Source organism: Fukomys damarensis, unplaced genomic scaffold (assembly GCF_012274545.1).
Source record: "Fukomys damarensis isolate Sample0158 unplaced genomic scaffold, DMR_v1.0_HiC HiC_scaffold_35, whole genome shotgun sequence".
NCBI classification, from domain to species: domain Eukaryota; kingdom Metazoa; phylum Chordata; class Mammalia; order Rodentia; family Bathyergidae; genus Fukomys; species Fukomys damarensis.
This window is the reverse complement of record NW_022900947.1, coordinates 54,496,955-54,514,611: the sequence shown is the minus strand read 5'-3', so window position 1 is coordinate 54,514,611 and position 17,657 is coordinate 54,496,955. Positions and strand designations below refer to the sequence as shown.

Below are 17,657 nucleotides of genomic sequence, written 5' to 3'. Positions count from 1 at the left end.
TGATCATTTATCTTGCAAAAAGTCAAAATCAAATCTAAGTGCATGAACTTGTAAAGCTTACATTCATGACATCAATAAATTAACACAATCTAATTAAAATTTGGTGTTGCATGTAACTAATTAGGAAATTAAAACAAAACCAAATATATATTCTTGCAAATAATCAATGAAATAGACAAAGTCATCATACAGTTTAAAATAAATTATTTAGTAAATGATAAAATCCTAAAAATGCTAAGAGCTCTGTGATTTGATAAAAGTTGTGCAAAGTAGTACAGTGGTGAAGTTGTCTGTACAGAGTTTAAAAAGGGAAAGGAACTAATTATTCAATTAAAGGAAAAAAGAAGCAGGTAGCCATCAGAGTCCGATAAAACTGGTTTTGTTGTTTAATTTTGCAACATACAAGTTATTTTGCTTTGGAACATCTTTACAGTATCTCCAGGGCCAAGTTGCTACTTCAGTAAAAACAGGATTAATCGTGTCTTTGTCAAAATTTACTGTAAAGAGGAGTTTAATAAAAATTATTTCTGCTAACATTTTATTGATCATTTCTATATGTTGGGAATTGTTCTAAGTGCTTCAATAATCTCATTTAATTTTCACAACCATTCAGATTGGTGGGATGTGCAATTATCTGCAATTTATAAATGAAGACATTACAGTGAAGAAAATCTAACCAACCTGATTACTCTAAACCACATGGAAAAGTGGATTTCAGTCTAAGCTTAATTTCAGTTTTCTCAAATGAACCAACATTATCACTGTACCTGAGTTATTATCTCTGTGAATGTGTGGCTCCAGATCCCATACATATGAGTACTCCATAAATGAAAATCTATCTAACCCTGATTTACTTTTAATTTAACAAAAGAAGCAACTTTCTGCCCACTCCATAGGATATTGTCTACTTTTTCAATGTCCTACTTAAATATTTCAGACAGTATTATACTAATATGATAAAACCATGATGACTGAAAAGCCATATCATTAAAGAAACAATGGGCAAAATAAAACACATACATGCAAACATATGCACTATACATTGAGGATACGTGTATTTTATTTGCAACTCATATTTTATTAAGAATAAAAAACAGGCAAGAGCTATCATAACACATTTGTTTATGTCTTTGGAAAATGATGTAACCAAAGGTCTAAACAATCTCTTCCATCACCCAGTGCACCAAGAGTGTAGCTCTCTGGATATTAAAATGCCCCAGGGATCTGGAGTGGAGAAAATATAATTAACTCTTTGCAATCACCTATTTGTGTTAGAAGAATATTGCCTAATATTAAATGGTGCCATTTTCTTTGCTTTGTACAATTAATTACCTGAAGGAATATCAAAGGATGAGTTATGGTTAAACTTCAAATATCTTCATTAAATAGAGGAGTCAGAGAATTGCTCTTGTGTTCATTTACAGATTAAAATTATCAAATATGTGCTGATTACTAATTAGAAGGGAAAGAATTGTTAATAGCATTTCACTGGGTGAAAGAGAATGCATTTTCTTGTTTTAAAATTTTAATTCGTGGCTGTTTTGAAATAATAGCCATAAAAGATTAGGGTGATATGTGTAGTTTAAAAAGATGAGAGTTTTAGAATTACTTAAGTTTTATTGGGAAAAATTTGACATGTCAGCATACTGCACTTTACACACATAAATTTATTGTATTAACGAAATTATAACATCCCACAGTGGCAATGACTTTATGAAAAATTAGCTCAAATGAAGGGGTCTCTGCTCACTTATCAATGTCATTAACCTGAAGCTACAGAAGTAGTAAATGTGGGGAGCATGGTGCTAATCATATCAGCCCTAAAATCTCTAAGAAAGCAGAGTCCAAAGAAGCTGATGGGTTCTGCCCAAGAAGAGATAGCTGCCACAGCTGCAGTAACAGGAAGGACAGTGGACATGCCCAACCACAGACACCACATTAAAGGATACATCACTGAGCCACAAATTTGATGCTTTGTCTTCAACAAACAACTGAGCAGTTGCTCACCAAGGGTCAGAGACTGCAGGATCTCCTTGCATTGTGGACTTAATTTGGTCTCACACCCATGTGAGTGACTGGGGATCTGGTGTTACTGGGGTTTATGTATGCCTTGGAGTAAGGAACTGGTGTGTGAATAAACTGCATTCAAAACACAAAATAGATCTTTTGACTAATCTGTCCCATCCCCATCCCCTTTGTTAGTGGTAATATGAATTCCAAAGCTATTATTATTTCGATGAAAGATAAACAATGACATAAAAATTGAGAATAGTAGAAACGCAAAAATAAAAATGGAATTTTTTCTTGTTACAGAAAGATATTAAGTGAAGAATGCATGTGAATATTATGTTGTCTTATATTTAATTTTACCACTGGATTAAGTTCATACTGAGTAACTTCTACCTTCGTTCCTGCTAAACTTTTTACTGCTCCTGATATGATTACTCTGACCATAATGCCTTTAAAATCTCTTTAAATGAATTAGCTCACTGATACTTAGAAACCGTTTAGTGATTCACCTTGGTTTTTCTGGCTTAAGAATGGACCATTTATTAAAGAGTTAAAATTGGAGCAATTCTGAAGTTGTTGCTATCTTCCAAATGTAGACACTGGATTGAAATGAACAGCAAGTATGAGATGAAGGCAAACAGAGAGAAGATTGCATATGTTGACTGGACAAAGTCATAGCCATTGGAGGGGGTGAAGAATGTGAGAGAAATTAAGGTTATAGTTGTAAAGGAGCTGGCTCTTACAAAAGAAAAAGCAAAATATGAGGTTCTTGCCCACGTTTGAAGACAGGGTATAGAGACAATAATGAATTCCACTCTGGGCATGTCAGATTTGAAAAGCTATGTGACATTCAAGAATGTTTTATATATTAAATCTGTAAGAAGTTTAGTATAAAAAACACTCCGAGCTCAGGAAAATTTTAAATAGAGTTTTGGATGTAGAAGATTTTCTAGAATGAGCATTGAAATTCATCAAAAAGAACTTCTGGATTTTGGAAGCGTGGATTCTGGATGCATACCAACATTTAGGGCATAGGAATACATAAAAGAAAGTCACCAATGCTTCCCCAACCAACCCAACATTAAAGAGTTTCAAGATATAAATGAAAGAAAAAGCTAGTATGCTAGGGACAGTTTATTTTCAAAAATGCAAATAAAATTTTTCCTCACTTTTAAATTGATTTTCCAAGGCCATTGTTTCATTCCTTCCATTGTTTTGAAATACGTGTTCTTCTGAATAACTTCTAGGTAAAGCAGCTGGTAAAATATGATGGTGAGTAAAAGTGAATCAGAAATGGCTTTTATTCTCAAAAAAATTAGAATCAAGATAAAAGGCAAATCATAGAATCAAGTAATTAAAAGACAAGGTGGGATACGTAAATGACATCATAGACATCGGACACAACAGATCAGAGCCTGTAGTAAAAGCCGAAGTATTTCTTTGCTCCTTTATTGTTCTTACAAACCAGGCAAACAAGTTAACTTCTTCAACTCTCAGTATCTTATTTGTGAAATGGCAACAAAAATAGTAGCTACCTTAAAAGCTGGTCGTAGACTTCATAAGATCAGTTACTGTGATATTCTTCTATCTACAACAGCAGAGTTGTCCAGGGGGTTAATTTTATTGCACTAATTAGGAAAACATAATGACCTGAGTTTAACGGAAAAGTGTTATGTAGCTGTTACTGCTTTTCCACTTTTATGGCTGGATTAATACAGATCCAGAGAAGAGTCTGGCTGGCTGTCATTTCCATATGAGTTAGTCTGGATAGTTCACAATTATTACTTTTAAGTGAATTAACAATAACAAGCTATTATAATTATATGGAGTTAAAGTGCCAGTTATAATTTTTCTCTCTTTTTTTGTTTGTTTTTTGAGATATGACCTCACTATGTAGTCCCAGCTGGCCTTGAATGTAATATGTAGTCCAGGCTGGCCTTGACCTCATGGTAATTCTGCTGCCTTAGCCTCCTGAGTGCTAGATTACAGCTGTGTGCCACCATGCTCAGCCTATCAGTTATAATTTCTGAGGATTCACTTAATTATCAAAGCTCAATATAAAGCTTAGAGTTTTTACTACCAACATTTGAAACTATTTCTTTGGAAAGATGGAAAACAGTAATAGAAATGAGGAGATTCAAAGTGAAGTCTGACTTACTATCATAGTCCTAATATAGTCATGTTCAAAACTATATAAAATGCTTACTACATACTTACACACAACCAAAGGACAATTATCTGGCTTGAGGTTACCCTGCGAGGAATCAGAACATTCTGCTAAGCCTCAGAAATCACAGGCACTTCAACAAAATTCTCAACCAGAATGGAACAATCCAGGAGTGATTACCCCATCTACAAAAATGGAGCAGTTATCTACAGTGTCAGCTAATAGGAAAAGGGTGTAAAAAAATGAAAGGTATTTAAATGATAGCTAATTTGTATACATGAAAGAGGAATATTCCTACCTTTCTATCTGACCCATGCCTAATGTTGCTCCATGTTGTTTTCATACCAATATAACCACTTAAATTTAATTGTGCATATTAATGAAGTACAGTATAATATTTTTACACACCTATACAGTGTGCACTGATCAAAGCAAGACAATCAGCATTTTCCATTTTTTATCATTTCTTTGTGCTTAGACACTGAGCTTCTCTCTTCTAGAGCTTCATAAAATATATGCTATGTCACTATGAACTAGTATGGCTAAGAAGAACACTAAAATTTAGTATACCTATTTGAGTTTTGGTACCCATTATCTGGCTTCCCTTAATTTCCACTACCCACAACCTTTCCAGGCTCTAGAATCCACTACTCTTCACATGGACTGTTTTAGATTCTGTAAGTGAAAGAAAACTTGTAGTGTTTCTGGGTTGGCATCATTTTGCTTAACATAATAACCTCTAGATCGTTCCATTTTGCTACAAATGATAGAATTTGAATTTTCCGTATAGTAGAATAATGTTAACATCCCTTTGTGTATGTGCATTACATTTTCTTTAGCCATTTATATCTTGTTTGGCATCAAGGTTGATTCTACGTCTTAGCTCTTGTGATTAGTGTGACAAAGAACACAAGAGTGCTGTCTCTTGAATTTCATTTCCTTTGGATCTATGTCCAGAACTGTGATAGCTAGATCCTGTGATAGATGTAATTTTAACTCTTATAAGAACCTATTCCTGTGCTCTATAATGCCTATACTAGTTTATATTCATACCAATAATTTATAAGAATTTATTTTTCTCTCTATCCTTACCAGTATTTGATACTCTTACGCTTTTGGAACTAGACACTTTAAGTATAGATAGATGTCGTCTCATTGCAGTTTTGACTAAGGTTTCCCAGATAGAAATATGATAAACTTAATATGAACTAATATTTTTTGAGATATGATGTGCTGGAAAATAATATGGTCTTATTCCTAAGCATATATAAAGCAAACAAGGGTCATAACCCACATAATTGGGTCATTTTTTACAGTGATGAACTGCTAATAATTTAAAACACAAGATAATATTTGCATTAATGTGTTTTTATTTGTTCTTTATAAACATGAACTTTAAATTTCTATAAAAGTGAAGTAGTATTTTGATTGCCACCCCAATGGAATATTCCAGCAATAGAGTATTCTAATTCAACTTATTATGTTTTTGTTTAAGCTACTATGATTTGTTAAATCATATAGTTCATTAAATCAAAGAATATTAATTTTACTTAGAATTGCACACAGAAATAAAACAAACTAGAGTGACCATTTTGTATATTTCCTTTTTTTAGATAATAAAAAATAGTTCAGAAAAATCAGTAAGTTGCCAAAGCATCACGCTGGTGGTTTATGAAAATACTGGACTCAAATGCACCTCTTCTGTACCCCAGTGTTTCACTCAGAAGATCCCCACAAATACTGCATCTCCATCATGACAGCATTTTAGCATTTATGTGTACAATCAGGGCTCATGAGAGTCTTTTCTATGTCAGCAATGAGTTGAGTGTCAGTTGCAATAATACAGGACTATCCATTTAATATTCAATTTTTAATATTTAAGGCATATAACATCTTTAAGTACAACATTTTCTTGTTTTAATTCAATAATTTGTAGAAGAGTCATTACTTTTACAGAAATTAACCTGGGCTATCCTTGACTGTTCTCAACATCTGGGATATTAAATTGTTTCCTAAATCTTAAAATTATCCTCCAGAAGAAGTTAGATCTCCAGGGACACTTTTGGAGACGTAAACAGAGAAGAGACCTAAGGGAATCAGTCATCTCCCTTCAACATTTCCTGAGCACTCGACAACTGGTGTCCTTCACACAGTAAATTATATACTATTCAAGGACACCGAGCTTTAATGGCTTTCTGGCCCTAGATTCTCACCTGAGGATATTCCTTTAAAGCTCCCAGGAGTTGAAAGGTAAGCTGTACTTGAGTGCATTTGTTCCATGGACAGGTTAGTTGTGGGTTTTGAGGGGAAAAATAACCCTAATATAATTGGACATACATGTGAAATTTGAATCTGATTCAGAAAAAGTTAATACATTCTGATATGTTTTGTTCACCCTGAGTGTGAACAACGATCAGGAGTCATGAGGCAATGACAAGAGCTTAGGTAATCTAGAAACCACTGAGGACTATATAGAGATAGAATTAAAACATACATCACTTGCCATTGATTGATGGCATGGCCTGGGGAAAGTTACTTGTTTTCTCTCTTTCTTTTTTTTTTTTTCATTGAGTTCTTATTATTGGCTCTTATTAACTATACAGTACAGTATGAAAAAGCAAAAGTGTAAATAAGATCCAAATTGTATAACTGACAACATGAAATAAGAAGAAAAGGGCTAAAGGTGTAGGGGAAGTGGGAAGAATAGGGGAAGGAAATAAGGGACAACGGAAATATGAGAAAAGGAAAAAATGGAAACAAAGTCTTTGTAAGTGGGGTGGGGGAGTGAAGGGAGGATGCGGGTATGGGGGAAAAATGGGAACCAAGATCTGTCATTTAAAGGTGCAAGATCCCAATGAAATATATAACTTGTTTTCTTATTATTCATTTATTCCTAAAGCAGATTTCTGTTGGGTATGTATATTTTGAATAATCTTTGGAATAGGAACTTCTTTCTGAATGGCACTCTGACCTTTGTTTTTTTTCCTGCCTTGCAGTCTTTCTCAAATCAATTGCTTTAGAAAAACAACGACAGCAACTGGTTGAAGAGCAATGCTAATATGTTAAATTTGTTATGAATTTGGTGTGCTTGGAGAAACTTCTGGGAACAGATATGCAAAAGTAGTTGGGTATTTAGTTCTGGAAAGGAAGGCATAAAATTAATGATAAATGCATAGCCTAGAGGTGTCAAGTTAAAAACTGGTGCCAGAGAAGTGGGGTCAGTGCTGAGGCCCATGTGCTTCAGAATCCTGTCAAAGTGATTTCTGGGAGGGGTTTGGAAAAATTTGGAGGTGCAGGCTAGGAAAGATTAAGATTAGGGTTTAGAAAGATTAAGGTTAAGAAAGCCTTACTGCTGCAAACAGATCTTGATGGGTGACTCTAGTAGAGCTCTGAAGATCAGAACGGTGATGGGAATGGGAAGAGTAAAAGCCAGCTTATAAAGTTTCAGTTTGGAATGAGGAATCAGTTGGGAATTGAAATAGAAGCTACACCTGTTTTGGTATAGTAATCTACGTTTTGGCTATGCCTTAAACTTTGTGTTGGACTGAGTTTAAAGAAGGTGAAAATTGATCTGTCAGAGGAAATGTTATGGCAACCTAATGTTCAGGTTGTGGTTTGCGCATGGGTGGTTATTGCATCCATGGTACAAGAAGGCCAGGCTACTTGGGGTTGCAGCAGAACTCAGTGTCACCCATGTGATGCTGGTTACTCAAGCATTGAGTACAAGAGCTAAGGGGTCAAAAGGGCTTACATGGAGCCAGCATAGGAGGCTACTGAAGAATTCCAGCCAGGGTTACAAGTCCATCGCTGGGAGCCCCTGAGCAAGCAAGTGACGCGTGACTGCATTGAGGTTGAAGTTGCACTGGAGACTCTAGGGAGATGAACATGCCAGGAGGGAGGAAGGTCCGGCAAGGAAAGCCACACATAGCAGTAGAGTCAGCCCAAGAGAAAGCCCATGCATGATGTGGTAAGCAAAGCCACGGGTATTAGGCTGTCCAAGCCCTGTGGGACTCACATCTTACACCATGTGCCCAGTTGCTGGGTGCAGAGGTCCAAGAGTTAATGTTTCCCCTGCTGAATTTTGTTCTTGCTTTTGTCTGATTTCTATTACCCTACTTCTTGCTATTATCTGATTCCTTTAATTTACCTATTCTTTCACCTCATCTTGGTGTACCTTGTGAACATGTAATTTGTTTTTTTAATTTTATAGTTCACTGCTAAAAGCCTGAGTTCAGTGTCAAAGGAGACTTTGGGCTTAGATTTTTGAGAAGTAACAGAACTGTTGAAATTTTAGGGGAAAATCAGGTGTGGTAGTAGAAGCATTAGAATAATCACAGCAGTCAGGAGGATCCCTTGCAAATTCAAGGACAGTCTTGGCTACATAGTGAGCTCAAAGCCAGCCTGAACTGTATAGAGAGACGCTGTCACAAGCAAACAAACAAATCAACTAGGGAGGAAAAACAGAGCACTTTTCAGTTATCAAAAAGATAGTTATACAATTTTACATGGAATTATGTCCATTACTTCAAGATTAAGTAGAGTAGAGGATGTAATTAAATGTTGATGTGGGGTGGACTTGTGCTAGTCAATCTCAATTGTGACCTTGAATGGCTTAGCAATTCCTGGAGAATTTATTGCATGTTGAAGGCACTGATTTTCCTAGTGAGTTAATTCATCAGTAAATTATAACTGAATGGGCTGTGAGGAGTAGGGCCTCCTTGGATTAGTTGGGTCAAAAGGGTGAACTTGGAGGAGTGTGTCTCATCCCTGGCCCCTTCCTTTTTGGTACTTTCCTAAATCTCTGTTCCCAAGGTACCATAACCTGAGCACCTCCTCTGTGCCAAACCCTTGCAGGATGATGTTTCTGCATTGGAGCCAGCCAGCCACGGACTAAAACCTCTGAATCTGTGTACCAGTAACAAACTTCCCCTTTAAGCTGCAGTGTCCAGAAAAAGGGAAACTTTCCCACACAGCTATCATCATTCTCTGCTGTCTTCCACTACTTCTTCTTTGCATCTTTATTAACATACTGTTAGATTTTATGCCACATATGAATTTACCTTGATATGAAACACTGAAGAATTATACATTTGCTCAGAGCAGAATTTATAATAATGAACATGACATAGGCACCTTACACATGAGTGGTGCTCCAATAACTATGGATCACATCACATAGAAAAATGTATTTTAAAGCTTGTATTAAATGTAAGCCTAATGATGAGTTTGTCTTGTGTGTATTCATGTGCAGTGTAAAAGTGCTGTGGTGTGATCCCTTGAGAAATTATCTGGCACATTTGATATTTCACCTTTTGGGTTCTTATTTTCAATGTCAATATGTAGATCATAGCCTGATTTTTATGCTGGATAATCAGTAATTCAGTATTCAAAGATACAAACTCATAGAAGGTTAGATTTGGAAAGGCTTCCAGATGTACTTTAATCTTTGCATTTTATAGATAAAGAAGCTAAGATCAAATCAATGCACTTTGTAGATCATAAAAATTATGCAAATAATGTGAGTCAATTTGGCTCTTGGAAGTCTTGAAATCACCAAATAGGTGAAACTTATTTTGGTAGTATGTCTTTGAGATTGCATCACTCAGAGTGCTATTGATTAGCATCACTGATAAGTAGTCAACTCCCCTACACAGTTCTATGCATTACAATGATAGCCATTTTTCTCTCATTATTTGGTTTCCTAGCGCACAGTGTCTGTCAGAAATTAAATAATAGATCTAACAGATATTTTAAATTAAAGTATTGCTTATTTTTCTTTTGATGCACAATGCTTTATGATTAACATACCCAATTCTGTAAAATAAAGAAATCTAAGGACTTGCCACTCATCTTGCATGCTGCTTTATGATTGTTTCTTCACATGAGGGAGAGCGCGGCTGGGAAAACTGTGATTTTCAAAAATGCCAACATTTGAAGCAGCTATTCAGAGGAGATTGAATATATTTTGATTAGGTGAGGCAAAGAGAATTGGAAACTCCTAAACATTACTGGAATGAATAAATATAAAAGGAATTTCCAAAACTGTTTTCCTCCTGGAGGCTACCACCCTGGATTACATGGATCTTTTCTAGAATGCCTTCTTTCATCAGCACAGATGACTTTAAAACAATTAGTTATATTATCAGAATGTGCAAAAGGCTGTGACTAATGTGATGAATTTTAAACTATGTAAACATTACTGAGGCAAGGGAATGAAGGATTAGAGATGAGCAACACACCACTGAACTTTTACATGATTGATTTAATAAATGTTTCTTACGTACTATGTTACAATAATATGTTTTGGCATTCATTGTTTTGACAGTTTTTCATATACTGAAGGAAAACAAAATTTAAAAAAGTTAAGAAACTTGAAGTTCAGAATTCTTGAGTTTTAATCCTAGCCTTATAATTACAGTTTGGCACTGTGTGGGGATGTGTCAGACAACAAGAGGACACCAGATGGGATACTCTCAGGTTGTATGTGTGCAGATTTATAGCTGTCTTAGTTTGTGTGAATAAACTCTGTGATGTTCCACAAGGAAAAACTTGATTTACCAGTAGTGCATTTCTGAGAACTATCACCATCATTAAACGGAGCATGACTATATTTCTTGTGGAATGGAAGGAAACAGCGTACATCTAATACAGCTATGAAAAAAAGGTCATGGGAAAACTATGAAAGCATGAGGTCGTTGAGGAAACACTAGCTGCTTTAAAATGTTAACGCGTGAAAAACAATCAGGCCATGAACAACATTTTAAAATATTAAAGTTATTTTTTCCTTTATGGCCTAGTCCTAAGCAAAGATTTTTCTGGGTAGGGGCAGAGGATGTAGAGGCTCGGAGAACATGAAAGTATGAGGGATATCACTGACATTTATCAATGTGTGCTGTGTTGTGAGGCTGAGTTCCTTTGGAAAACCTGGTATCTCTGATGAAATCTTCATGTTACAACATGAATTGAGTTTTGATAAAAAATACTATTTGATAAATTGTTTGTAATTTGATGTTTTAAAAGTATTGGAATCAGGTACAATAGAAGCGAAGATGAAAAAACATGTAAAGTAAAATAAGTCAAATTTCAGAAAAAGCCTGGCTTTAAATCCCTTGGAATCTGAAGGGAATTGATCACGGGACCCCTGGCTGACACATAAATCTGTATACACACAAGTGCTCTATTTTAGAGGGCCGGATATGTGTAGATTATCTCCAGTCATACTTTATAACACCTCTAGATTACCTATGACACCTTACACAGTTCATACACTACGTAAATGTTATTATAATCTTTTGTTTAAGGAATACGGCAGAGAGAAGAGTCTGTACCCATTTTCCATCCACAGGTGGTTCAATCCATGCAGGCAGAATCTGCAGATGTGGAGGACTAACTCTCCTCTACTGACTCCAAAGACCTGTGATTTTAATTCTTCAAGAGAATTAAAGAGGCCCTGACACAGGGCCTCAGGAAGCCTTCTAAATGAGCTCGTTAAACAGTTTTTCTAGAACATTAGAAATAGAATTTGAGGGAAAGAAACAACAGTGCAGTTCATGCCAATTTGGTTTTGGAGGACTTTGGATATATTTCAAGCTCTTTCACTTTTCCATCACAGTAGAAAGGCAAATGAAAGCCCCTTCATTTATAGCTCAGTAGAGAACCTAAAATGATATCAGGTGATTATAAATTAGTTTTAAAAAGTTTTTTGCAGCAAGCTGCTCAATGTATTTCCAAGAATTAGCTTTCCTCAAGTATTTTCTCATTCATCCTGTCCTTTTCATCATCTAGTTCTTCTACTTGTACTTGTAATAGACCTTGCTCTCAATCCATTCAAATTTTCTTTCCCTTTTTTGGCTTGCAGTACACAATTTAGATAGAATACTTTATGTGTCAGCTCTGTCATTCAAAAGAAGGACTTCTGATTAATCTGCATATAGGTAAGAAGGCCATGGCTTCTTATGGGGTGTAGTCAAGTTTCCACTGCAATGATTTAGCAGCACTATGCTTAAGACATTTTGCATGATCCCCGAGATTGAGTAACCTTGTCATAAATCCTGGAAATCTTTGTTCCAGGAAGTGGAGTTAGTACACAAATGAAATATACTGTTATGTAGTGTTTGAACAACTGAAATATGTGCAGTCCCAACTGCATGGGGACTTACTTATCAGTTCCTGTGCTTTCTCTTCTGCTGATTACACATGCAATACTGAGAGCCAATGCTGCTGAATCTAGAGTAATGATAATAATATTAAAACAGTTATTCATAATTTGACAAATGCTTTACTGTGTTTAAAATGCAGTCTGTGGACAATGGATAACAAGCTGGATGTGTTCAGGAGAGAGTTAGTGGATGTTCAGGGTGTCCCCCTCTTTTGGAGCATTGCTGAGCAGTGGGCTCAGGTGCAGTCCTTTGAGGCCTGGCCCGATGACCTGCTGATCTCCACCTACCCCAAGTCTGGTAAGCCCTTTCCATACAGTTGTCCTAACTGATCAGACAATGATCTGCCTGGAGGAGCCAACTGCTGAGCACACTGCTAATGAAATCTAAGCTCTATTCATGGTACAGTTTTCAAAAGGAATACTGTGGTGATGTGCTGGGATGGTTTTATCTCACACAAATTCACTTCCTGTTCTGAAATGGCAGGCACCGGATGAAGAATGTATTTAAGAGAAAAGTAATGTTTCATTTTCCTTTTGAAATGCAAATAAAATTATTAAAATTATATATGCGAAATTTTGGTACATATATTCTAGAATATACAGAAACTATATTAGGGTATACACATTAAGTTTTACTATATGTGAGCTTATATTAAAATATTTAGAATACAAGATTTTTCATGTTTAAATTTTTATTTATAAAATTGAGTGCTGACTTCTGTTTATATAAAAAAGAATTTAAAATAAAGAGGGTAAGCAATTTTTATTTCTTCACATTTACTCATGAAAATCTTCTGATTTAGCCAGTGATAGATGTACCTAAAAATAATAGAGGGATAAGACTCTTTTCTAGATAATTATTCAATTAATTTACTTCAGTCCATGATTAACCAATTGTTCTAATTAATAAATATTCTAAAATCAACTCATATTTTTGATTCATTCCTTAAAGGAAGAAGGCTTTTGTAAGTGTATTGATTGCTAACCTTTTCAGATAATAAATATCAAAATATTTCAAAATAATAAACAAGAATTCTAGGAAGTAAACATTGAATTTTCAATGTTCTATAACGAAGTGGTGAGTTGATCTCCATGGTAAATATTGCTTTACTTGAAATAAATCATGTGTTTTATTTCTTCTTTTTTTCAAATACCATAGAAAAATGTTTACATTACAAAGAATGCAAAATAGACAAATTAGCATTTCTTTCAATCAAATTTTGTGGGCCACAATTTGAACCACTCACTAATAGGCGATAAAATGTGTCACATTTAGTTGCCTTTGGTGTTTAGCAAAAATCCCCCCATCTCCATCTCTTCTTCCTTTTAAAGAAATGAATCATTTCTTAAGCACAAAGTAGATCAGGAAACAAAAACTTTAAGTAGAGTATTGGATCAGCTTACCCTTTTTCTTAGTATAATACTTCTCGGTGATAGGATGGAGACTACTAAATTTTAGGGGTAATAAGCTATGCCTAAATTAATTAACTGACTGATTGACTTTAATTGTTTGCTGCCACCCATAGTTATCCAATTCAGGAATTGCTAAACACTTGCTAAGAGGAAGCAATGAGAACAGTTAGAAAGATATTTTCCTTCTGTTTCTTAATTTTTTGTGTCAGTGTCTCAATAACTTGATAATTGAATGCCATAGGAAATTCAGTAGACCATGTTCTCATGCACTCTAGGTCCACTTCTCAAATGACCATTGAGATACATTGTCATTAAAGTCAGAGTGGCTCGATTCACTCTGTTTGCTTCAGACCTACTGTCTTTTGTGTGTGAGTGGCACACTGTTCACATCAGTTGAAAAAAATCAATTCTATTTCCTTTTTCCCCTCTCCACCACCATTTTTACCTGAGGTTCCCCGGATAACAAGATTTAATAATCTTTTTTGATATTAATATGTATATGACCGAATAATGTCTTTGAAAGCAGCTGCTTCTCCTTTCCTTTCAGCCAGGTGGGTGTGTGGCCACGACTCTGTAGTACACCTTGTTTTGCTTTTGAATTCTTATTTATACATATAATTTAATGAAATTTTTCACATATGCACAGGCACACAGTATATCTGTCTTTGTTCAATATAGGTGAAAATGTCTTCCAGAAAAGAGGACAGGGAAAATGAATGAAAATAAAGAGCATATTTTTGTTTTATGTATCACCCAATATTTTTGCCTCTATGACCCTCTAAATTTCTTTTGACAAAAAGTGTAGACTTTCTTTCACTGTTCTCTTAGGAACAACTTGGATCAGTGAAATATTAGATTTGATCTATAATGATGGAGATTCAGAGAAATGTCGCCGGGATGCAATATACAAACGAGTGCCTTTCATGGAGCTCATCGTTCCTGGATTTTCAAATGGTATTTTCTCAGAATGTTCCTTTTGCTGCAGGAGTAAATCCACTTATGTGTGAGAGGAAGAAGAGTTATGTGAGAAAATGACATGCTTAGAGAGTTGAATGTCGACAAGTGTCTTTGACAAAGGATCATTTTGGTATACTGGTAACTTACGGCCTTCCATAATTTTTCTTTTTCTAGTCAGGTAATATAGACTTAAACAGAAGATTTTGATGTAGCATAGTTTAACTAATATGCGGAAGTCTTCAAAATTTAAGAAGTTTGCCATCATTTTATAAAGTAAATCCACTCTTTGAGCCAATGTAAAATTATATGTATTGCTAATCACTGAAAAAAGATTATGTAAATATATGGTCTTTTACATATTTCAAAAGTAGCCATAAGACTCATGGAACAATTTAATCATATAAATTGAGTGGCAGAGACCTGGTGAGGAATTCTGAAATTCTTCAGTTAGGTTTTTTTCATATTACAAATGAAGAAAAGGGGAAGATGGATGAAGGCAAAGCCTGTCTACCTCAAAGCATGAAAATAATCATCCCATTACACTCCTGGGCAGGAGAGCTTTCTAAAGAACCAGGATCTTAAAATTTTTATTTCGTAGGAGATTCCATAAGCACATTAAGTCAAAGAGCCTCATGACCACATATCAAGCCATTGATAGGATCAATTCTTATACTTTATTAATTTTTATACCTGTAGGTGTTGAACAATTGAAAAATATGTCGTCTCCTCGATTAGTGAAAACACACCTACCTGTTCAACTTCTCCCTTCTTCATTTTGGAAAAACGACTGCAAGGTAGAAAACTTTAAAGAAAATTAATCCTTACTTGGGTGGGTCATAATCTATTTTCATTGATTATAAAAAACACAAGATGGGGAATCGCAGCCCTTGAAGAAGTCATTGCAAAAAATATGAATTTAATCACTAAATCCCAGAAATCAGAACGTAACAGTGGACACCAGTGACGTAGATAGGGATTAGAGCCCACACCTAAGTCTGAGACCTCATTATTCTAAAACCTTTCCCTCGCTGCTCAATTACTTTTAAACAATTGAAATTCAAATAATGCAAGAACTGCTTCTTCACGCTTTAGAAAAATTGTACTTTACAAATAAAGATTTACAATTATACAATCCTATAAATAAATCATGAATATTAATAATTATATTCAATTTATAGATATAAATGTATATATATTTAATATATAGGAACTCTGTAAATATTTACTATAACATCAATCACATGCAATTTATATATTTTTTCATGTGTTCATTTTAAGCTTCTGTCTTAACATACATTTATATTCAAATAAAACACTGAGTGAGCATAGTTCAGAAATCCCAAGTGTGATGCTTGGTAAATTTTCACAGAGTGGGCATAGCCAGGAAGAGGGACTAAGATCAAACAGGACAATAGTAGCAACACCCCAAAATTTGTGCTCCTACGTACTTTCAGTCAGTAACCTTTGTCTCTGAAGATAACTGACCCTGAATGTTTTCAGCATTTGCCTGTTTTTCCTTTAAGTATGAATTACTCTGGAATAGTAATCTTATTTCATTAAAATAATGTTTATAAAAGCGATTCAGTTTTTATTTTTTTAGGTAATATTACAAAAAAGATAATCTCTTTCATTCCAAAATCAGAAGAAAAGTGTCTCTATAGATATGCACTTTTGCAGGCTGCATTCAGATCTACTCAACTAGAAATTATGGGAGTGGGGCCACAAATTCTGAGTTTTAACATGAGCCTACATGAATGGTACTTATGCTAAAGTTGGAGAACCAATGATGGAAGGCACTGTGTGTGTATGAATATTGGGCAACTTCCTTATTCATAGCACTGGATGGCCAGTTGAATTGTTAGTTGTAAAAAGCAAAACAAAATAAAACAAAACAAAAAACTGCTGCTGTGCATATTCTTATATGTCTTTTATTATACAAATGCATATTTTTGTTTGGCCTATATAACATGGGATGAAGTTGCTGGATGTTAAGATATGTATGTATTTGTCTAAACTTAGCAGACATTTTCCAACAGCTTTTCAAAGCTTATGCACTAATTTACATTTTGGCTAGCTGGTAAAATTGGTCAACATCCCCATTAACAACATGCAGATAAAATATTGAAGTTCAGTCCCATACAAATGTGTATCTGGTGGCATCTTGTGAGTTTCCTTTTTATTTCCCTAATGACTAAGTAGGTGAAACTTCTTTCTATGTTATATTATATTGTATTATACTCTTGGTTACCTGCTCCTGTCTCTTTCCTCTTTTTTTCCTAGAGGGGCTTCATTCTTTTCATTAAGTTAGAAATTCTGTATAAAACTTTTGATGAGATAAGTGTATTTCTTTGTATCTTGTGAACTCACAGCATGTATTTTTTATTTTGTTTTGTATTGTTTTTTTAGCTTTCTTTATATTTGTTAAAGAAATTCTTTTTTTTTTTTTTTTTTTTTTGGTACCGGGGATTGAACTCAGGTCCTTGTGCTTGCAAGGCAGGCCACCAAACAGCTGAGCTAAATCCCTGGCTCAAGAAATTCTTAATTTTGAGGTAGCTGAATGTATCATAAGGATTTTCTCCAATTTGTTTACTTCTAGAGGCCTTATTATCCCAACATTTAGATCTAAATATCTGCTTAATTCTGTAATAGAAATAGTGATGTTGTTTTTTATAAAAATCACATAAAATAGTAATACTGTTTTTGTTTTATACACACAGAAGTAATCATACACATACATTTTCATCAAAATCACTAGTATATAAATATAGAATTTATTTTCATATTTTGATCTTTAATTTTTTTACCTTTGTTAGTACATGATTGCACTATATGATTACATTCATTGTAGAAATTTGGTACATGTATATAACACCTTTCCATTACTTTTTTCCCTTTCCTCCATCTGAATTTTTATTTTCCAACATCAGCTTCATTATCAGACCTTAAATAATT

The 17,657-nt window shown here is 34.6% G+C and overlaps 1 protein-coding gene across 1 annotated transcript in view; it reads left to right on the top strand.

The window, feature by feature from the left end:
• The first annotated feature begins 8,071 nt into the window (after positions 1 to 8,071).
• Positions 8,072 to 17,657, top strand: part of LOC104849584 (sulfotransferase 1 family member D1) — a 23,475-nt gene continuing 13,889 nt past the window's right edge. The window contains exons 1-4 of the mRNA XM_010606081.1: positions 8,072 to 8,144; positions 12,476 to 12,633; positions 14,577 to 14,702; positions 15,402 to 15,499. Of these exons, the coding sequence (XP_010604383.1) occupies positions 8,137 to 8,144; positions 12,476 to 12,633; positions 14,577 to 14,702; positions 15,402 to 15,499 (390 nt within the window). The 5' untranslated portion in view covers positions 8,072 to 8,136. The remainder of the gene's footprint in view (positions 8,145 to 12,475; positions 12,634 to 14,576; positions 14,703 to 15,401; positions 15,500 to 17,657) is intronic.